This window comes from Vidua macroura, chromosome 1 (assembly GCF_024509145.1).
Source record: "Vidua macroura isolate BioBank_ID:100142 chromosome 1, ASM2450914v1, whole genome shotgun sequence".
Lineage (NCBI taxonomy): Eukaryota > Metazoa > Chordata > Aves > Passeriformes > Viduidae > Vidua > Vidua macroura.
This window is the reverse complement of record NC_071571.1, coordinates 15,088,434-15,111,187: the sequence shown is the minus strand read 5'-3', so window position 1 is coordinate 15,111,187 and position 22,754 is coordinate 15,088,434. Positions and strand designations below refer to the sequence as shown.

The window sequence follows — 22,754 nt, the reverse complement described above, 5'->3', positions numbered from 1 at the left end:
AAAAAAAAATGCATTGGAGCTGATTTATCCCTAAGTTTTTATATGTTATTTTTATTTATTCTTGATATACTAATTTTTGGGTTGACTTTTTTACAGTTGCAAATTTGAGGTTCTTCTTTCATATCATAATTTGGGTTTTTTAACTTAGAAATGAAATTTGGACTTAGAAGCTTCTTGAGTTTTAGCTTTCTTAACATATTTTCTCCGAACTAGAATGTGCTTTGACCAGTTAATTCCACCACAAATGCTCCCTGTGGCAATTTCTGAAGCTTTCTGTTTCCAACTAGCAGGTGGATTTTTTCTGAAATTTCTTTTGACAGTTGCATTGGCTTATATTAGCTTTCTAGCTATAGAAAATTATTATTTATTTAATCATGGCATATGCTTCTGGTTTTCAGCAACACTGTTAAGGGAAATGAAGTTGATTGGGAATTGCTTGGTGTCTATTTAGTTTATAATTTTTTAGTTAATTTGTTCATTAATAGATTAAGGTAGGAGTCTTCATGCATTAGGAAGAGATCTAGTATGGAATTTCGGAATTTCTCCAAATTGTATAACATATGTACCCATTCTGATTTTTTTTTTTTTTTTTTTTTTTTGGTTAGGAACTCCAAAGATTCTTTGCCCAATGGAACAGCTTGAAATCTTCCATCATTTAAAATAAAATTTAAAAAAAAAGTCGGTTTCTCCTCCTGTCTGACAGCTGTTTTCTTTTATCCTTTGACACAGCTCCAGAACAACTGACAATCTTTCTGGCAATTCATGTGTGTAGTGATTAACACACACACTTTCTAGGTTTGCATCTTCAGAATTTTCAGTAGCTCTATAGACTATGAAGCTCCAGGTATTTGCTGGAGACAAAATCCAAAATTAAGATTCCTGTAAGGTTAAAAACCCAAACTCAAATCCATATTATTTTACTTCTTTCTGGTTCTCCCTCACTTCCCTCATATTGCAATGGAAGTCAGCATCCTTACTAAGTTAAAAATATTTTGTGTATTAAATTTTACTTGTGGCTTCATTAGGTATTTATTAATTTTCTGCCCAGGTCTTCTTTAATATATTGTTGTGGTATTTTCTACCAACTTTCATCCCAGAGGTAGCTGTGCTGACACTGGAATGGGTAGAGACTGGAAGAAATGAAAGAGACTTCTTCCGTGTTTTTCTTTAAAGCATTAAGAGGTTTTGACAGACGAGGAAATGAATAGACTTGGATGTTGTTATTTCTATTGAATGTTTCAGAGTTCTAGAGAAAAATCAGAGTATTTAATCTTGATTATCATGGCTTGCAGTCCTATTGTCTGGCTGTCCAGCTCTCTTTCCTGATAAATGGAGAGGAAGTGTTACTGCAGAAGGCTGCAGAAATATATGGAACTAGAGGGAAGTAGTGGAGGCCTTTCATGGTCCTAGTCCTTGTACAAACCTTTTCTTGGCTTGTCTTCATTCTTCTGGCTGATGTCTATTGATCCTGGTAAATACTGAAAGCTACAAAGTCTCTGTATTAAATCTCTGCAGTCACAATTGTTTTTATATAAAATGGCTTATATATTTAGTCTGATTGATTTTTAAGAAAATAAAAAATAACAATATATTCTTTGTATCTTGAGAGGAGAAGAATGTTTATGTTCACAAGCTGGTGCATACTTTTGCGTTTTCCTTCTGTGGTTCTCTGACCTAGAGTGGTATTAAAGCTTGAGATTTTAATTTGTTTTTTTCAATTCTAGCAGCTAGGTTGTGAAGAAAAATGATGAATGTCATCAACTTGGAAGTAATTCTAGAGCTGACAGTCCCATGCACTAAAAATACTTCTATGTTTGACTTCTATGCAGTGTATGAAATGTTGATAGTTTTTAAAGATAAGTATATTAAAGTAACAGTCCTTTGGCCTGACCTAGCTGCATCAGAGTATGTCAATTCAGTTTCTTTCCTACTTAAAGTACCATCATCAATCCATCTGTGTGAGAAGGGCACTGAGGTAGTGCACCTTCTGCTTCTAATCACTCCAGCTGTTGGCTACCAACCTCTAAAGCAAGAAAAGAAAGCTAAGGCTGACCTAGGAAAAAAAAAAAAAAAAAAAAAGAAGGAGTGAAGGAGTGGTAGAGATGATCAGTCCTTGGAAAAATATTTAGTAGAGCAAGCCTGATTAGGAATCACCCACTGAAGTTAAACCACTTCTCTGTTTTTCCCTGTGCCACCTGCAGATCTGCACACTTGGAAACATCTGCTCATAGTCAGTAGTGATCTCACTTGTGTAGCAAGTCATGGTTCAAAAGAACAAGGCCTGGAAAATGATTTCATACACAGAGTGAATAGTTTGCTTTGCATAGAGGAGTGGCATCTGCCCTGGCTGGTAGTCTCAAGAAAAGGTCAAAGAGCACAGAGCTTGTTCAGACCAAAACCTTGTGCTCACAGTGCAATGGGGCAGCAAGACAATGAAGCACTGCAGGACACTTCACTTCAGTCCCACTCCCTTCCCTCTGCATCTGGCAGCTGAAATGTTCAGCCAGTCTCTAGAAGGTTTTTTAAACATCTCTTTCTTTCTTTCTTTCTTTCTTTCTTTCCCCCAAAAAGCAAAGAATGGCAGATAACCAGGAGAGTCAAATGACCATTGAGGAGAGGAAACACCTGATTACAGCTCGAGAAGAAGCCTGGAAGTCCAAGGGTAAAGGAGCAGCCAATGACTCCACACAGTTCACTGTAGCTGGCCGAATGGTAAAAAAAGGTCAGTGATTAAATGATCCCAGTATAAATGAGACATCTCTTATCTGTCTAGTCAAAATAAAGTCAAACTAAAGCTATGCAGAAACAGCATCTGTATTTAGCAATAGGAAGACTGTTTATCTTCAACTGAATATTGTGTCATGAGGCTTTAGTTTCTTGTGGGTGTGGTATTGATCCATTTTATTCTGCACTATTGCACTGCCATCCACTTATCACTGGGCTGTGTCTGGCTGGTGGAAATCTATCACTTGAACAGGCATATATGTTTTGGTTTTCCTTCTAATGCAGCCCACAGGGCATAGTTGGATTATTCTTTCTTACTTATTCTTCCTTTGAAAACCCAGCTGCACTGTCTAGAGAATAGTTGTGAAATCAAGTTGTTTCTGTTGCTGGCATTTCCCCCACTCCTAGGATCACTGGGAATATTTAGCAAACAAGTATTGTTTTTATGGATGCTGTCTTGGACAACAGCTTGAAGTGTTATGTTTGGCTGAAGATTCCCTGGTTCTGCATAAAACCACAGAGTAGAAATGACAAGGGAGCAATGTTGACTTTTTTGGGATCTCTTGAATTCAGTCACTGTTTCCAGATCTAATCATTCTTCTAAAGTGGACAGGAGTCTCTGAAGGCTGTACATGGTAGGAATGCAGCTGTTCACACAGCATGCCTGGGAAGATGATAGCTTTGGGAGGAAGGCACCTATACTGATCTTTTGTGCTTAATGAGTACTAGGTTTTAGGTTGTTACAAGGACTTGATTATTAAACACAACAACAATGAAACTTGAATTTAAAAAAATCATTGTAGGGCAAGGACAATATAGGAGTAACTGCTTGCAATCCAAGCCACAATCTGTTGTCAGAAAAACAGATAAATGGTATTAGGAGTTAGCTCTGTTAGTAACGTATTTTAGCTGCTGCTTATATTTTACATAATTTTGATGCTAGAAATGACAGTTGGTCACTTTTTAAAGAGTAACCCTTCTTGGAGGTAATCCAGAAAAACTGTTTAGTTGTCCACAGACCTGCTCTTTAATTTTTTTTTTTTTTTTTTTTTTTTTTTTTTTTTTTTTTTTTGGGAAATGGATTGGTCTTTGGAAAGGAAAAGAAGGTGGTAGCATTTGCTCTTAATAAGAAAAAAATTATCATGAAAGGATCTCTTTAGGTGCTATGGTGATTCTTTTGAAGAAGCAAGGTGATGCAATGACAGTGAAATCAATAAAAGTAGCCGAAGTGGGATTTTAGTTACATGCCTACTGGTTTATATCCTGAAAGAATAAATTATCATTATGAGTTTTTAATTTAAGAGATTATGACAAAGCAATGCAAAATAACATCTTTGTTATATGCATGTGCACAGATGCTGTATTTTAATTGCTTCTTATGGCTGAAAATTATTCAGTCCTAATTGGAAGGTGATCCTTTCCTAAGCAGTTCTCTGTGTGGTCTTGTGGATTAAGTGCTGGTAGAGCTGCTTAAGAGCTGTGTCCTCTTGAGTGTGTCTTGAGGAAGGCTTTATCCATTGACTTAAAACCTGCTGGAATTTTGAGTCTCTTAGGTAACAGGGGAAAAAATTGCTTGTGGAAAAGCTACCTAGTTATATTCCAAATTTAATTTGGAGTTTAACGATTATGACAATTATGTTGCTACAAATTGCAGTAAAGATAGTGGAAACATGTTTAGTGTATGTTCTCACAGCACAATATTGGTTTAATCTGATCAAAATAACTAAAGGCTTAAACTTACATGGCTCAGTAATTAGTAAGCTATGGCTAAGTGGAAAATAGATAATAGAGAAATGTGTAAATGTCTGTTTCCCCATTTACTGAAAGTCTAGGCAGCAAAAGTTAATAGGTACAATTGTTTGCCTTTCTACCTAATAAAACCTATGACTCAATAGAGTGCAGTTCTCTTACTAGAGCAGTGTAGATTCACATGAAAAACTAAAACTCCATCCTTATTTTATCCCCTGGGTCCAGAATGAATTGCTTTATGATAGTTACTGAAAAGGATGGAGGAGAGTATAACAAAAGGAGAGGGTAGTGCTTGATACAGTGGAGACTCTAACTTCCATTTCTACTTCAATTTCCATGTGTTCTTAAAAACCCAACAGGGCCCAAGAATTACTAGGAAATCCAGGGACAACATTCACAAGTCAGATGCATCCTGTTATATCTATTAATAGAGATGTGCTTAAATTTAAAAAAGGGGTAAGAGGCTGGTAGAGGTGAAGGTGCCTAGCAAGATCATGGTGACTTCCCTGCTAAACTTATCTTTTTGTTCAGAACACTTCCATGTTTTTAAATGTTTAAAATGTAGTTTGTGGTACCACTGGAACCCAAAATGTAGACCAAATGAACTGCTGCTAACTTGAAAAGGAGCAAAATTACTGTATTCCAGAGAAAGCCTATATTTTGTGTTAGCTTGCTAAGAGACACTTGGAAATAAAGCTTTTTTCTTGTAAATGGGTGGGTTTCTGAGGCTACTGGTGATTAAAGGAGCAGGCAGGGCCCTCTGCCATCTCTAATACAATGGCTGGGGAGGCTGGGGAAGTGTGCTGGCCTATAGGAAGTAGCCAGGCTCATCTGCTTTCCCCAAATAGCTTCTCTGTCATCACTATAGGAAACACAGGCTGACTCATGGCTGCATTTCCTATGTTCTATGTCCCTGTGCAGGCCTGGCTTCTCCAAGTGCACTAACACCAGTAGCATCCCCTTTCCGGCAGAAGTCTACCACTCCAGTTACAAAGCCCTTGGAAGGTAAGGAATAAAAATGGCTGAAATGTGTTCAGGCTTATTTACTTCCTGTCAGTTAACAAGTTTTACTTTCTGCTTTGCTTAGAAATTGAAGCCAGGCCTGATATGCAGTTGGAATCAGATATGAAGCTTGACAAGTTGGAGTCATTCCTGGGAAGGCTGAATAACAAAGGTTGGTAGAGTTATTAAGGGTGGCAGTGTATCCACTCTCTGACTTCAGTAAATTGATTAAAGTGCCCCTTAGTTAAAATATCTGGTAGCAGAAACTGAATATTTCTTTGCTCAGACTGCAGTTACTGATAATTTTATTTTTCTGATTCAGTCTTTGCTAAATTTTAAGAAAAGCCTTTCACAGTTTTATTATAAGTGTACAGTAGAATAAATCACAGATGCCTAAATTCTTTAATTCTCTAGAAACAATGTACACATCCTTCTGTAGGGCAGAATTTCCCATGAGCACACAGCCAGTCTGAACCATATTGCCATATACAGTGGAACATCTTTAAATGTAGTTGAGTCCTATTAAAATCAAAATAGGATAGATACTAAGCTGCTTCCAAGCACAATTCATTCCCTTTCCTGCTTTTTTGAAAATTGACTCTCTGTAGCAGCTCATCAGCTTCCCTGTTCAGCCTGTTGGCTATTTATGAAGCTCTTTAGAGTTGTCTGGTGTTTCCATCTCATATGTCTGTCCTCCATTTGTAAGACAAAAATCTTTATTACATCTTTATGTAGTTTGTAGTGCAACAGATAAGATAAACAAATGTATTCACATTTCAGTACAGGAGGCACTGGCATAGGATAATGACTGTGCCACACTCACTAGTCTGAAGTAGTGACTTTTCCCCTTGTGATTCTAGATATTTTCAAAGGCAGGAATTACACAGTTGGAGGCAAGATGGAATATACAAAATCCTAAAATGCTTACATCATCATACTATAGCAACTCATTTATAGTGTCCAAGTTTTCATTTAGCTTTATTTTCCTACCATTTTGTATGATTATTGCATATGAGTAGCAGTTACACTGTTGTAATATTCTTTATCAACACACTTTTCTACCATCAATTAAAAAAAGCTAACACAAAAAAAAACCCAACAAAAACCAAAATACCACAACCACACTGAAAAAAAATTACCCAAACAAGCCATGTTTACCTTTTCTAGAGTTAGAAACTGTAGTATGGTTATTTACTGGGTGAGGTGTTTTTTCCTGCAGTTTCTGGGATGCAAGAGACAGTGCTGACAGTTACAGGAAGATCTGTGAAAGAGGTGATGAAGCTGGATGATGATGAAACATTTTCCAAATTTTATCGCCATGTGGATTTCCCTTCCTCCTCAGTGCCTTTGGACCTTGATGAGGACTTTGATGCCATCTTTGATCCTTATGCACCAAAGTAAGAATTACTTTTTCCCCTTTGTTCTGAATGCAGACACAAGGGCGGGCAGTGTTCAAACTGTTCAGCTCTAAATCATCTTTTAGGTATCTTAGTACTGGGCACATCCATTTTTTCTGAAATCATGCTCCTGCCTGAATTGAGGAACTGATCCTGATTTCTTGTCATTAGATGATTCTGTTCAGAAAAATTACCTGATGATGATAAGCAGTACTTGTTTTTCAGGTTGACATCTTCTGTAGCAGAGCACAAGCGTGCCGTTAGGCCCACGCGCAGAGTCCAGTCCTCAAGAAACCCCCTGAAAATGCTTGCAGCAAGGCAAGATATTCTTCATGAATATACTGAGCAAAGACTGAATGTTGCCTTCATGGAGTCAAAGCGAATGAAAGTAGAAAAAAGTAAGCTAGCAGGATGATTTGTACAAGACACCATCTTGCCTTTTTTAAATTAAAAAAAAAAAATCCCAATGCAAAAAACAGAACTGAAGGAATGGAATGCTTTCTCTGAGTGGCAATAAATTGATTGAGGTATAAGGTGAAATGTAGACTGTCTAGGAAGCCTGGAGAGAAGGGCATGTGTGATTTCTTCAGGGAAAGCTACCTATAGCCACCTCCTATACATAGATTTAATTATTTATTTTTAGCACAGTGACCTTGTGCAGAGAGAGAGAGCCATGATGCCTGCAGGGTATGCAGGGTGAGGACAGGAGATCAAGGAAAGCAGTTCCAATTTCATCATGCTGGGGTGAGAGCTGGCAAATGTAGATGAATTTTTGTTCAGATACAATGGCCTCAATTTTGGGACCTTACTTTCTCCCAGAAAGTGGAATTAGCCTTCTTGACTCCTTATGGTTAATTTCCATAAAGGATCAGTGCATTGTGGCAGGGATTACATGGTGTTTTACTTGTGAAGTTGCTTTCTCCTGACAACCAGACAGACAGCAAAGACGTCATTGTAAAATTTATTCAAAGATTTGTCCAGCCACTCTTACATTTTGGGGTACAAGTTTTACTTACTACACTTGAGTAAAGAAGGATCGTCTTTAACCATTAATTGTATTGATGAAAAGGCTAACTATATATGTAATACTTTGTTGCCATCTCATGAGAAGAATTTCCCTGAGTTATAAATTCATAAAGTGTCTTGTCTTGTCTTTAGTTGAGCAATAAACAAAAGTAGCCAAGAATCTGGGCTGTAATTTTACAGTAAAACATGAGTAAGACTTTGAAATGTAAATGGGTGTTGCATCACACAGTCTCAGCCAAATTTTAAGGGAATTAGGGTTAATGAGCCTTGTCTCTGTGCTGTGTTTTATTGTTAATTACTTATAAGGCATTGAAGATCTACACAGTACTTCACAAAACATTGGTTAGGATGGTTCCTAGCAAAGTTGGTATTCCTGCCAAATAGCATAATTCTGACATTGACTGTGTACTCTTGGATATCTAGAAATTTAGGTAATCCTAAAGCCACAAATCTTTTGGGGTAGTGGTTAGTCTGAGTTCAACCTGCCTTTACTGTTGCTATGGACAAGAAGAGAAACTAGAAACAATGGGCAGAAATTATATTCTTAATGCAACAATCAAATTTTTATTATAATTTTGTTATTTTTATGTCTGTCTGTCTTTCCTTCCATTTTCTTTTTATGTACAAGTGTCCACGAATTCAAATTTCTCAGAAGTAGCACTTGCTGGCCTGGCAAGCAAAGAGAACTTCAGCAACATTAGCCTGCGGAGTGTTAATCTAACAGAGCAAAACTCTAACAACAGTGCTGTGCCATACAAGAAGCTAATGCTCCTGCAAATTAAAGGTATGCTAGAACTGCTTTTACTTTCCATAAATAATAGGCTGAATGTAACATGTGGGAGTTGGTACCACATTTAGATACTTAGCTTGTTCTAAATCTTCAGGATTTATGTCCAAAACCTGAAAAAATAAGTGGTAATTGTGTAAAAAAAGTTAAACCTTACAAATAGGTTTGCATTGGTCCATTGGTGTGTGTTTCCCAAAAAGAAAATAGACTATTTCCCAAATTCTGGCTATCCCTTGTGGAAATTTTTTAACTGTCCCGTTCTTCCAGTGCTCAATATAATTTGGAAATGACATGACAGTGTTCTTGCTCTACTTTCCCTTACAGTGCATAGTAACATATCTGATTCTGCAAATAGCTAGGTTTTGGAAAGCAAAATTCTTAAAATTTTTGAATTCTTAAATTTTTTACTGCCTACAGAAATTGTGCTATGACTTCACTTAAGCAAATGTAAAAGGTTCTGGAATTTTGCTGCTGTCTGCCATTTACTTAATTCATTTCTTTTCAGAAGGACACAGTTGTTAAAGCAAGAACAGGAAATAATAGAAATATTAGTTGATAGGAGACAACATGTATTTTGTTTTCTGTGAGTAAACTCTTTTTCCACAGTAGTAGTCTTTTAATTATTCTTAAACAGTCTGTTTCCACCTATTTTGCTACATGTGCTGGGATTGTTTGTGTTTCATTCAAAACAAATTAGATCGTGGCATTTGATAGTAGTAGTTGAAGGAATATAATTAGCTTTGTTTTCTCTTTAGGAAGAAGACATGTTCAAACAAGATTAGTTGAACCAAGAGCCTCATCACTGAACAGCGGAGACTGTTTCCTGTTGTTAACTCCACATTTATGTTTCTTGTGGGTAGGAGAGTTTGCAAATGTCATAGAAAAAGCAAAGGTCAGTACTGTTGTGAGTTTTTATTTATTATTTATTTTTAGAACCTTTGCAGTATATGTCTCTGATAAAATTGAGCATTAGTGCCAATTCTCTCAAAAAGTGGCATGTAACTGATAGTCCGTGACAGAGAGATATGCAGGATTCCTGAAAATATGTTTTAGGTCATGCATTGAATGAAAGCTGACATTTGTGCAGGAGTGTGTAGTTTGTGAAGCTGCAAGAGAAAAAAGGATATCCTCAGGATACAGACTGAACTAAAAAAAAAAATAGTCTGAATTGCAGGATGTCCTTTTCTTCCCCATGTCCACTGAGAGCAGTCTTGCTTTAAGGCAAATGAAAGAATGAATGCATTTCTGTAACATTTCTTCTAGTGTCTGTTTATTTAGTGCAATAAATAATAACAATTTCTTCTGCTATTTGCTGTATTATATCTCATTTGCCTTCTCACTGAGCAAGAATATTGCACAAGTATTCCAAAGACTTAAGCAATCCTGTTCAGATAACTGTTAATCTCTTAGGCTTCAGAACTTGCAACTTTAATTCAGACAAAGAGGGAACTTGGCTGTAGAGCTTCTTATATACAGACTATAGAAGAAGGAATAAATACCCATACCCACGCAGCCAAAGACTTCTGGAAACTCCTTGGTGGACAGACAAATTACCAGTGTAAGCATTGTTATAGTTACAGTATCTGATGCTCTACCGCAATAAAATAGTAGAGTTGGTTCTCTTTAGTAAAGATAGTTGGAGGTTAATTTTTTTTTGTTATTTTTGACAATCTTTCCCTTAAGCTGCTGGAAGTCCTGAAGAAGATGAAATGTATGAAGCTGCAATAATAGAAACAAATTGCATTTACCGCCTCGTAGAGGATAAACTCATTCCTGAGGATGACTACTGGGGAAAGGTGCCAAAATGTACCCTGCTACAACCAAAAGAGGTATCGTGCCACTTACTGCTGCTGTGGTAACTGCAGGAACATGCAACTGCTAATGACTTGCAGTAACTGCAAAGTGGAGAGGATCGCTGGAAGCTGGGTCCTCTGTGTTTCTGAAAGGCTTCTGCACACTTTGCTGTCTAGAGTATGCTGCAAGGTCTCAGGAAATTAGTTCACATTATCTTCAAAGTAAAATACCATTTTAGGAAGTGTAAATCTTTTTTGTCAACAGTGGCTTACCCCAGAGTCATGAAGTGCAAAACAAGTAACACTTTGTAAAAACAAAACAAAATAAAACCTGCTTTTATTTCTATCCCTAGCTGACTTTTCCTCTTCCAACAACCATTTCACCCATCCAAGTCAGAATGAGAGCAAGTTTCTAAAATGAGGACATGATACATTTGCTTGAAAGTATTGAAGTCGCTGCCTTTTTGCCTATATTGTGTATTCTGTCATCCTTCCCTGGCTGTAGGACAAGGCATAGGTCTAAATGTCAGAGAAAGCTGCTGAAACTGGATAGCTATCAGTAATGCAACAGAACCAGGTTTTAAGCAGTAAGAGCTCTCTAATCTGCTAGTGACTTCAGCTACCTAATGACACACCTCACAGCACCCCCCTGCTTGCTTCCAGTCATCCTCAAATACTGGACAGCTCAATGCAGACCACTGGCCTGTCCTTACTTGCATTGCAGTGCTACTTGTTAGTGTCACTGAAGAAACTCATATTTAAAGGAGTTTCTGTTCAGCACAAGGAAAATGGAGGATCAGGGTATCACCTAACCTAATGATAGACTTATTATTTTGTTGTTTGGTTTTGATTGTAGGTGCTGGTGTTTGATTTTGGCAGTGAAGTATATGTGTGGCATGGAAAAGAAGTTACTTTAGCACAAAGAAAAGTGGCATTCCAGCTAGCAAAACACTTGTGGAATGGCACCTTTGACTACTCCAATTGTGATATAAATCCTCTGGACCCCGGAGAATGCAATCCCCTCATACCCAGGTATTGTAACTCAAATTTAGTCTCATTGCAGATACATCATTTTCTTGCCCTTTTTTCACAGTGTTTAATTTGATTCTATATCTTTTGTTCCATTGCACAGAAAGGGACAAGGACGCCCTGACTGGGCTGTATTTGGCAGACTCACAGAACATAATGAGACGATACTGTTCAAAGAAAAATTTCTTGATTGGACAGAACTGAAGAAACTCAATGAGAAGAATTCTAGTGAATCCCTTCACCAGAAGGTGCATATAATAAGCATGCTAGGTATTTCAAACTAGATGACTTAGCTGGGATGGCAGCCAGGGACGCTTGTGCTCAAGGATCAAGAGCCCATTTTTTATCTTATGGGCTTTGACCTAGGGGTCAGAACATCACCTCCTACAGTGAACCCACAGAGTTCTTTTATATTATTATTATTATTTATAAATTATAATATAATGATATCCTATGTGTTGTAGTAATAATAATAATAATAATAATAATAATAATAATAATAATAATAATAATAAATGATCCAGGCAGCTCAATGAATACTGCTGAGGTGGCCTTGACAGGACTTCAAACAATGACAAGATACTAAAGTACTGAAATATGCAGGAGTCAAAATGTTTGACTGGAACTGTGGGGCAAGGAGAAAAAAATGCTGTGCTCAAAGAAATCTCTTCTCTGTGTTTTCTGACAGGAAGAATCCAGATCTGACTCTAAACCATATGATGTCATGCGAATGGTAGCTGTGCCTCAAACAACTGTGGGCACGGTCTTGGATGGAATGAATATTGGCCGGGGTTATGGACTGGTAGAAGGAGAAGATGGGAGGCAGTTTGAAATTATCACTGCCTCTGTGGATGTCTGGCACATCCTGGAATTCGATTATAGTAGACTGCCTAAGCAAAGCATAGGGCAGTTCCATGAGGGAGACACATATGTGGTGAAGTGGAAGTACATGGTGAGCACTACAGGTTAGTGAACAATTCCATTTCATCCTGCTGAAACATGCAGGAGTGCAGCTAAAACTCCCGCTATGAGTGGTGAGATCCAGACCTAGATTTCCATGGATATGAGACAGTTTGAAAGGTTAGGGATGCTAATTTAGTCTTTCTAGGTCATTAAAATGTAAATTTTCATGTTTTGTTTAAAAGAAAGCAGTAGAAAATAAAGAAGCTGTAGTTATTTTTGATACACCAGATGTAATGCTGTCCATCTCTGCTTTTACCCACCATTGGTGGAGTACATGTTCACAGGACAGTTCATTAAGCCAGAATTATGCCCACAGCTTAACACCAACATAATTATGCAGCTGGACTACTGGCAGTGGTCTGAATGTCTTGCAAGAGAGGTAGGCTTAGCAACAAGAAAAACCTTTTTTGGTTATGGAGATCAATAACAATGACAGGAAAAGCTCTTACCAGCTCATTGCCCTTGCTATCCCTTTTGCTATTGCTGGAAACCCTTTGATCTGGATTTGAGGCTCAGCAGTGTTCTGAGAGCAGCAGGCAAAGCCTGAGAACCAGTCAGCTCCATAAGGCCATTGGAACTCTCCCTCTGGCACTAAACTAAGAAGAGGTGAATTTTGTGGTAAGTTAAAAACAAATAGTCTAAAACTGCTTGTTTCAAATAGCAGTTTATTAAAGTCAGTTGAAAGCACCATGACAGTTATACAGCTTCAGGCTTTTAGCCAAAAAAATGTAGGTAGGTCTTAGTCAGGATCGTTGAGATCAGATACTGGCAAATCCAAGAAAAATACAAAAGCTTGTAAGTCTTGGGAGAAGTGGGTAACACTAGTACTGAACTGTAAACAGACTTGTAATCCAAATGGATGAAAACATATTCCATCACTCCAAAACAGAATAAATTTTTATGTAGGAGGCAGTATTTTTATGGGCTGAATGTATAGATAAGAATGAAACCCATAAATTTTTAAGTGAGTAGTGTTTTGAGTATTCTCAGCTTGAAAAAAACAGGATGCTTTCTTGTAAGTGTTTCAGTTGGATGCTGCTCAGCACTGCTGGAATCAAGGCAGATGTTTTAGCTTTTTTTTTTTTTTTTAATCTGTTTTAAAACTCTTGGGGTTTTTAAATTTTTTGATTTAATTCTAACTGTTTATTCCCTATTCACTGTAAAAAGTGCAATATTCTGTAAGTGGTTGTGTTGTGAATTTCACTTACTGTAAACATTATTTGCTTATCATAACAACTAAATAACGACTCCTAAGGAAAAAAAAAAAAGCAGCTGCTCTCCTGCTGCCAAAGAACAGTGTGTAATGTGGAAAATCAGCCATAATGTGCTCTTCTGGTAACATTACAAGACATGCCATTTCACATGCAAATTGGCTCAAATGCTGTCAGTTATTTTTCTCCAGATAGTACCAGGTCTTTCTACATCCCTTTCTCCCACCAACATCTCTGCCTGTGGGCTTACATCCACCTGAGGAGACAATGCCAGCTCTGCATGGGGACACTCTGGCTTGGAGACCTAATGTTCCTCCAATTGCACATTTTTTATTTCCTGTTCTGGATGGGATAGTGCTGAGCTGGCAGATGAGATGAAACCATGTGCTGTTTAAACCTATAGCCAGAATACTTTCTTCAGCATGTGCTCTCTGTTTCACAGTTGGAAGCAGACAAAAAGGAGAGCAACAAGTACGGGCTGTTGGAAAAGAGAAATGTGTGTATTTCTTTTGGCAAGGAAGGCACTCCACAGTGAGTGAGAAAGGAACATCAGCACTCATGACAGTGGAACTTGATGAAGAGAGAGGAGCACAGGTGAGCTTCCTAGATGGCTGACCTGGTAAGATTTGCCTGTCTGGATAGCCATGAACAGTAAACAGGAATTCTCTTTTTTGCCTCCTCCCTTTCCGTAAGCATGCTCTTGCCATTACAAGTAGTCAGATGTCAAAATTACTTTTGACATTATTCCAGTTGCCAAAGACACATAAGCTCCTTTATGGATTGTCATTCCCAAATGCTGCTTCTAAGGATATTTCTGAAAAAGGCTAAAGGAGAAGGTCTTTTCTCCCTTCCCTGAAGGAATAGGTGCAGCACAGTAACACAGATTCATGCCGTCCTTTCAAGTACATGTTTGGATAGCAGGACTGTCTCCCAGTGCTAAGGAGAAGCACTTTCTGCAGGCCAAGGCAAAAAAATACTTTGGAAATTTTCAATTTGCTTACTCTGTAATTACATATTAATTGTATTGTTTGCAGAAATTCTAGCAAATGCAGTTTGAAGCTGAGAGGACAGGTTAATTTACTTTGTCTTTAGGCAGATTTGGGCTTTGCTGTGGCTTCACTGTTACCAGCATACAAGATGGGTAGTTTAAAGTTAGTTTCTGTACCTTGATCCTGCTTTAATTAGTTTTTTAATAGCAGCATAGAAATGACCAGCAAGACAGAAGTTCATAGAGGAGAAATATAAAGGCCCTTGATCAAGAGTGTGAGTCTCTGCAACATAGCTGAATTGGCTATATCAGCTTCATACTCCAAATGCAGTGTTTACTGAGTAAAGAACATGCATGTTATCATAGAAATGAGTTTTATAGCAAGTTTTGAACCTACTTCGGTTCCTATGTTGTCTCCATAATGGTTTCAGTAAACATCAGTCAAGGTAGACTGGTTCTGCAAATATTCATAAAATTCAAAAAATGGTTAGTTTAAACCAGTTTAAATTAAAGTTGATTTGGTATTCCATTATCCTCTGAAACTCAATTGTTGGATTCCAGCTAGAGGTTTCTTTTAATATGCAGGCCACATATGGAACCCATTGCATGCTGATATATGGTAATTTAAACGATAGTCAGCAGTTGTAAAGTAGAAGGAAAGCCATCTTTGTGGGTGGCCATAACTATATAATTTTTAATAATCCATAGAGACCAGTTTTCTTGGGTCTGTATACTTGCTTTATTTTTTTAATGAAGAGTGGTGCTTTCAATTTCCAGGTACAAGTGCTTCAAGGGAAAGAACCACCATGCTTCTTGCAGTGTTTCCAAGGAGGGATGATTGTGCATGCTGGAAGAAGGGAAGAGGAAGAAGAAAATGCACAAAGTAAATTATTGTTAGTTAAGAGTTTCTGCCCCAAAATCCTTTTTTAGCTGTTGTGGAGGGCTTTGCATTCAGTCTCAACTACTCTGCACTGTAGAAAAGAAAAATGAATGCCATGAAACTCTTGAGACAGCTTTGCAATGCTTTGTTTCAAGGTAGCCTTTTTCTTCTTCGTGCAGAGAAGGGATTTTGTCACCCTAGAGCACATTGACTTGATTGTACTGATGTACATGTAATTTTTTTTAGTTTGGTTTTATTTAAGCCAAGTGCCCATTTGCTTTAAAGTATGTTCTTTTCTACATAGTCTGGGGAAGAAGTGTTTTTATGAGCAGTTCTTCTGCTCTAAGCTCTAAGCTTTTATTACCCAATCATTGTTTTTTGTCACATAGTTGTTGAATGCAGTTGTTGAGGTAGGAGAATTTCAGTGGAAGTGTAGCTTGGAGATGCTCCAGTTTTCACTTGACTGTGACCTTATGTTCCTGAGGTCCAGGGGGGAAGAGGAGCTGAATAGGAGGAATACTTGTTTGTTTCCCTTCTTTACCACATGAAACAGCAGAATTTGACTCTTCTGCTCTGTTAAGCTCTTCAGCTCTCAATACTTACACTCTTGTAGCAAGGTTTTAGAAGGCATCTTTTCTGCACAGGGTTTCTGAAGTAATGTTAGCCAAACCTGGTGCTTAGCTAGTTCATTCTGTCACAATGTAGGCATGGAGTAGGTGAAATTCATTCTGTATGAGAACAGCTGTTCCAGAGCAGAGGTTTTGAATTTTCAGTCCCATGTGATTTTATAATAGTGCTGCACTGTTCCTGTCTGCTCCAGGTGACTGGAGGCTTTATTGCGTGCGAGGAGAAGTTCCTAATGAAGGAAACTTACTTGAAGTAGCATGTCACTGCAGCAGCCTGCGTTCCAGGACATCCATGATTGTCCTCAATATCAACAAAGCTCTCATCTACCTGTGGCATGGCTGCAAAGCACAGTCTCACACCAAGGATGTAGGAAGAACAGCAGCCAATAAAATAAAAGAACAGTGAGTGTCTGATCTATATTTTGGAGATGATTATATAGACTGCCAATTTATTTAAAGTAGTCTTACTCAAATAAAATCTGAAATAAATAAAGCTGTCCTCTAAGTACAAATGCAGCATGTGCATGCTTGGTCAGGAGGAGGAGTGAAGGTTAGTTGGTTTGGTAGAGTGGAGAAAACTCATATCCTGTAATTGCTTTCACTGGAGGTCAAATGCATTTATTAATAAACTCATAGAATGGTTTAAATTGGAAGGGACCTTAAAGATCATCTAACTCAAATCCCCCTGCTATGGGCAGAGATACCTTCCACTAGACCAGATTGCTCAAAGCCCCATTCAACCAGGCCTTGAACGCTTCCAGGGATGGAGCACCCACATTCCTCCTACTGTACTAATTACAGTTAAAACAAAGTCATTTTCCATTTGGAGTGAGATGCTAAACATCTGAATAGCAAATTAAAGTGCATTCGATAGGAGGACTAGAATCCAGCCTTGTGAGTAAGGAAGAGGAAATTAACTTGGGAAAGCATGCAAGGAGGACAGCAGCCATTACAAAAGCAGGCAGTGATAATCCTTACTGAGAACTCATGTGAGCATCTCCTTCACTCTGGGAATGGGATCCAAATGCTACAAGAATAGCTGTTGAAATTCCCTGTCTTGTTTTCTGATAATCTTTCAAAGTTCCTATCTTGGCATGAAGTGTGCAACAAGCCTATAGGGTACTTTTGGGGTCCACTAATGCGAGCGGCCAGCAGGTTTGTGTTAGCTGTGTTTGGGGCAGGAACAAAATGAGTTCACTCTTCCTTTGTGTTTTGTAGGTGTCCGCTGGAGGCAGGGCTGCACAGCAGCAGCAAGGTGACAATTCATGAATGTGATGAAGGGTCAGAGCCCTTGGGATTCTGGGACGCACTGGGGAGGAGAGATCGGAAGGCCTATGACTGCATGTTGCAAGGTAGACCTGCCTTCCTGGATTTGGCACTCACATTTTGCTCTACTAGTCTACGGTGTTGTCAGATTTAATGTGAAGTTTTTGAAGAATTTTTTGGTAGTTGAGTTCTTCAGAGAAATGCTTCCAAAAATCTCACTGAGTTAGGTAATACTGTTCTAGAAGGAAGGTACTGGAAAACCAAGTGTTTCATTTTGTTCTCCCCCGCTTCTGCTGCCCCTCTGTATTCAGGCAGCACAGAGCAATAGTTAACACTGTTACCAATATATTTTGCTTCTCTTCTGAAGGGATTTAAGAGGCAGTTCTGCTCACATTCCCGTCCAGCCTTTGCTTTGAAACTGCCAACAAAGGTAGCTGGGGAATTGATTTACCAAGTGGAAAATTTGTCAGCTAACTCTGCGATGGGCTTGCTTCACTTAAGCTGCAAAACAGCAGGTTATGAAATGGCTGATAGTAACTAACCAGGATCAGATTCAGACTGATGGCAGCCAGCCACTCAGCTCTACTTCTTTACAGCTGTTGCTAGTCCCTCAAGACATCTGGTTGTCTTTCCTCATTTTTCAAAACCCAAAAAAATTTACAGTCACTTTTAAAGTGTATTGTTAGTTTTTAAAATTAAGTCTAACATTTTTTATTGTGACTCTTCTTAATTTCTGTTCTTTAAAGATCCTGGAAAGTTTAATTTCACACCCCGCCTGTTCAGCCTCAGTAGTTCATCAGGAGAATTCTCAGCCACTGAGTATGTTTACCCTTCAAGAGACCCTGCTGTCATCAATTCCATGCCATTCTTGCAAGAGGATCTTTACACTGCCCCACAGCCAGGTATGTGCTTTAAAATGCTTAAGTAACAAGAAAACAGATGACTGTATCTTGCATCGGGCAGTGTCTCAGTAATTGTAAACACTTCTTACTTGATATATCACAGGAAAATGTGTGCATGTGATGCTTATACAGTACTAAGCAACACCAGTAGTTTTTCCATGATGAAGATGCTGAGAAATAATCAAGTGTATGTATGTATGCCAGAAGCTTGCTGTAAAAATACATTGTTTATATCAGAGAATCAAAGTCCAGCTGACGTTTAGCTGGATAATTAACAAAGGGGTTGGTAAGATGTGAAATGATCCTGTTGTGATGCTGACAAGCATATAAGACTGGGGTTGTTCATGGGATTACAAAAACTAGTAAGTAGCTAATGATGGATTTGTTATTTTCTGACTGTGTAGCACTCTTCCTTGTTGACAATCACCATGAAGTGTACCTGTGGCAAGGCTGGTGGCCTGTGGAGAACAAAATCACTGGATCAGCTCGAATCAGGTGGGCTACAGACAGGAAATGCGCCATGGAGACAGTGCTCCGGTACTGCAAAGGTAACAGACTGCTGTGCCCGACTGCTCTGAGTGTGTCACACCTGTCCATGCCTTCTATCCTGAGCTGAAAGTGCTCCCCCAATGTTATCAATAAACATCAGTTTATTTGCAGATACATTGCCCACTCTTTCTTAGCAAACCATTTGTCTAGTAGCAGCATTGTTCCCAAATTGCTGAGATATACTCTACTGACTCTGCTCTCAGTGGAAAGGCTTTATTTATTGTGTTACACCTCAGAATCACAAGTTAACAGTTTAAACATTCTCACTTAAGCCTCCAAGCTTAAGCTTAGTTGGTTGCTGGCAGGACACTTCTGCTGAGCATACCACAAGGTTTCGTTTACCTGAATTTGGCTAATTTCAGACCATCACACTCTGCTTACTCTATTCTAAGTCTGCTTTTTTAAGATAAGAAAGGTGTTGGGTTAGAAGTAGCTGTTGGGGATTTTCAGCATATGTGTTTTAATCTTTGCAGTCAGATACAGTAAAAGACAGGTGTAAAAATAATGAAAAACATGTTAAAAGTTCCCATATTAATTAAAAAGAAGTTCTGGAAAATTTATTATTTCTGCCTTAAGCTGCTTCAGCTTTCAGGAAAAATTAAATACCCTTAGGAGGTAACTTTGAAGAGTGGGTGAGATTGCAAAATACTGTACCTTTTGTAACTTCTCCTCCTTTTTTTGTATTTTGACTGTTTTTAGGAAAAAATGTAAAGAAGCCCCCAAAATCCTATCTAATTCATGCTGGCCTAGAGCCTCTGACGTTCACTAATATGTTCCCAAGTTGGGAGCACAGGGAAGACATTGCAGAGATCACAGAAATGGTAAATCTTTTCATTGGATAATCTGTTTCCTATTGCTAGTAATTGTGTCTTGTGTTGTCAGTAACATTGGTTGTTTCCGCTGTCAAGCCCCAAGATCCAGAGGACAAACTTAGAAACACAGTTCAGGAGTCTGCACAGGGGCAAAAAACCCAACACCACAGCTCAATTCTGACTGGGAATGTGTATATCAGAGGCATTGCTTTTTTATTTTTCATGTAACTTCTCATATTCTTTTTTGTTATAAACAGAAGGAAAGCGTTACCTGAATCATCTCTTAGAAAGAGATGTGCTGGAGTTTGAGCTTAATAGAATAGCTGTTTCAGTCATGCAGCAATGTGCAGTTCTGTCTGTTCCCCAGATTCGAAGTGCAGGGGAACAAAACACCTTTCAAAGGATCAGCTGGCTCCAAGGTCTTTGTTACTGACTTCCTCACCTGGGATTCAGAGTAACAGCCTAATTACATGTGGCTGCTCTAAAAGCTTTCAGTCAAGGGGCATCTCAACACAAATGACACTTTCTGTTTTGTAAGTCTTCTGCAGCCATCCTTTGTAGAAAATGCTGGCTTCATGACTAAACACAGATTTCAGCCTTAAACTGAGATTCTGGGAGTACAGGATGTCCTTCTGCTAAGGGCCGACCTGTTTTTTAGCTGTGAAATTGTTGTAGGGCAGGTCTGTTGGCCTCTGTGCACACCTGGACATACAGCTTTGTGCTCAGGCAGGGCAGGTTATCCCATGCCATCTGCAGATGGCCATGGGCACAGCTGCTGCTTTCAGCATTGTGATCCTGTTCTGTGTTATCTCCTTTCAGGATGCTGACGTTTCCAATCAGATAATACTTGTAGAGGACGTGCTGGCCAAGCTGTGTAAAACAGTGTATCCATTAGCAGATCTCTTAGCTAGGCCTCTGCCTGAGGGAGTTGATCCACTGAAGCTTGAAATTTACCTTTCAGATGAGGACTTTGAGGTAAGGAGAGAATAGGTGCACTAACTAAGGTTACTCTCTGCATCTATGCCTAACCATGCAAGAAAGTAATTTGCTGGTTGTGCTACTTATCAGTTGTTTTTGATAATAGTACATCCTTTCATTTTAAATGCAGGTTGCATTAGAGATGACAAGAGAGGAGTACAATGCACTGCCATCTTGGAAGCAAGTTAACCTGAAGAAGGCAAAAGGACTTTTCTAAGCTGTGTTTATGGAAGTGAGCACTAAAGGGATGTCCACTCTCACTTTCTATGTCCTATAGAAGAATTGTACCCTACATTTACAGAGCAAATAAAAATAATCCGAAGTTATTAGTGACTACCTATCTGGAGGTGTGTAATATTATAATAAAAGGCCAAGAGAACTCTTTGAAAATGGAATTAAATTTTGACTCTTAAAAGTAATGTGTTTAAGCTCCGTTCTCCTATGCACTTAAACAGTAGTTTATTGAGCTACTGCTGCAGGTGTCCTTTGGCTATATCCAATACTTGCCATTTTTTGTTTTTAAAGAAGTTCTCTTTGTAAAGTGTTATTTTGTTAGTTTGTGGATTACAAAGAATTTATATTTATATAAACACATAGAACAAGTATGTATTTAACAATGCAATATGTATTCACTTTCAAGACTTCCATGTCAAAACTACAGAAAAGTAGCTGGATGGCAGTTGCTTGTACCAAATTAGCTATACCACCAATATGTATCTCCTTTGCATTCTGAAAAGTTTCTCTTTGCAATAGTTAATGAATTGTTCTCAGTGCTGCTTCAGGTGCTAAACCGAACAAAGCGTTTGTATTTATAGCATGGATTTCTTGAGAAACTATGCGAATCAACCTTTATACTTTATTATCCAAAAATGTATAGTGCCTTGTTTTTTGTGTACAGTTTATATACAAAAAAAAAAGATTGGTCTGCATTTTGAAGATGGCTTAGAACGGTCTTCTACGTTACTTTTATAATAGTAGAAATAAAAACATCTCAGTTTCTAATCCTTGTTGTAAACATTAAACATGTCTTTTGTGATATAAGAACTGAAAGTAAAAGCTTCTGAATAAACTCTTAGCAATGCTCTGACTTGTCATTAATTTGTACTGTAATCTGTACTAGCATTGGAACCTTCTATAACATAGTATTTTCGCAAAATATGTTAACCTTTGATGTCAGTGGGTATTGTACAGTTATAATTTGAGAAACAAATAATGTAGAAAATAATCAATGTATGAGATAAAGTTGGGCAAAACATTAGTGCTGATTGTTGGAACATGTCAGTCACACAACTCTGTATTCTTTGAATTTCCCTGTTTTATATACGAAACCAAAATTATTATGCTGGTTTTCAAAATTTGAAAAAAATCTTTTCAACCTTTCTGCAATTGGGAGTAAAATTTGAATTGAAAATGAGCATTGTGTCCATTCTTTCAATAAGCACTGAAGATAAAATTGTTTTTACTCGGTTAAGTAGGACATTGAATAGAATCTTTGAGTAAATAATTGCTTATGGTTTGAAATGTTTTTCAAGCATTTGGCATTTCTATAATAAGCTGTGTGGTTCTCCTCTGGTATCCTAGTGGGTTTCACATTTTCATTCCTGGCTGCATAGCTTTCCTTCTGCCCTGCAACCATTTAGAGCTGCTCATGGTGATACCTCAGATTTTAGCTTTTCTTGGGGTGGTGCCTATTGCTGCTCTTGTCATTCTCCTAGGCCAAGGGACTTGCAGTGGGATTTTTGAATGTGTGAGACGTGGATTTCTGCAAGATCTGCAATAAGTAGTGCTCCATAGTTAAAGTGAATCTTGTTTCGACAGATGAGTTGGTAAGTTGTAACCAAGTCTTTAAGTAAATTAATTTAAAACTTAGAAATATACAAGTACTATTCACCTGACATGAGATTTTACAGGTGAATTTTCAGCACTGGAGTATTTCCTTTCATGTTCGGGTTTCTGTCAAGAACTGAAATGAAATAACCCAAAAAAAAGTGTTAGGAACACTATTCAGAGTATGTAAGAATGCTTCTTACATACGTGCCAGCAAAAAGCTGATTAAATGCCAGTTCCTCAGA

General features: G+C 38.1%; 1 protein-coding gene across 2 annotated transcripts in view; it reads left to right on the top strand.

Annotated features, from left to right (window-relative positions):
- SVIL (supervillin) overlaps positions 1-22,096 on the top strand; it is a 59,468-nt gene extending 37,372 nt beyond the window's left edge. For both annotated transcript variants that reach the window (XM_053981491.1, XM_053981482.1), the window contains 21 exons: positions 2,572-2,722; positions 5,395-5,478; positions 5,561-5,647; positions 6,695-6,872; positions 7,098-7,270; positions 8,527-8,682; positions 9,441-9,577; positions 10,096-10,243; positions 10,369-10,514; positions 11,335-11,510; positions 11,611-11,755; positions 12,196-12,472; positions 14,124-14,275; positions 15,447-15,552; positions 16,370-16,577; positions 17,394-17,527; positions 18,188-18,343; positions 18,748-18,891; positions 19,592-19,713; positions 20,524-20,679; positions 20,813-22,096. In XM_053981491.1, coding sequence (XP_053837466.1) covers positions 2,572-2,722; positions 5,395-5,478; positions 5,561-5,647; positions 6,695-6,872; positions 7,098-7,270; positions 8,527-8,682; positions 9,441-9,577; positions 10,096-10,243; positions 10,369-10,514; positions 11,335-11,510; positions 11,611-11,755; positions 12,196-12,472; positions 14,124-14,275; positions 15,447-15,552; positions 16,370-16,577; positions 17,394-17,527; positions 18,188-18,343; positions 18,748-18,891; positions 19,592-19,713; positions 20,524-20,679; positions 20,813-20,899 — 3,123 coding nt within the window. In that variant the 3' untranslated portion in view covers positions 20,900-22,096. The remainder of the gene's footprint in view (positions 1-2,571; positions 2,723-5,394; positions 5,479-5,560; positions 5,648-6,694; positions 6,873-7,097; positions 7,271-8,526; positions 8,683-9,440; positions 9,578-10,095; positions 10,244-10,368; positions 10,515-11,334; positions 11,511-11,610; positions 11,756-12,195; positions 12,473-14,123; positions 14,276-15,446; positions 15,553-16,369; positions 16,578-17,393; positions 17,528-18,187; positions 18,344-18,747; positions 18,892-19,591; positions 19,714-20,523; positions 20,680-20,812) is intronic.
- Positions 22,097-22,754: the final 658 nt, after the last annotated feature.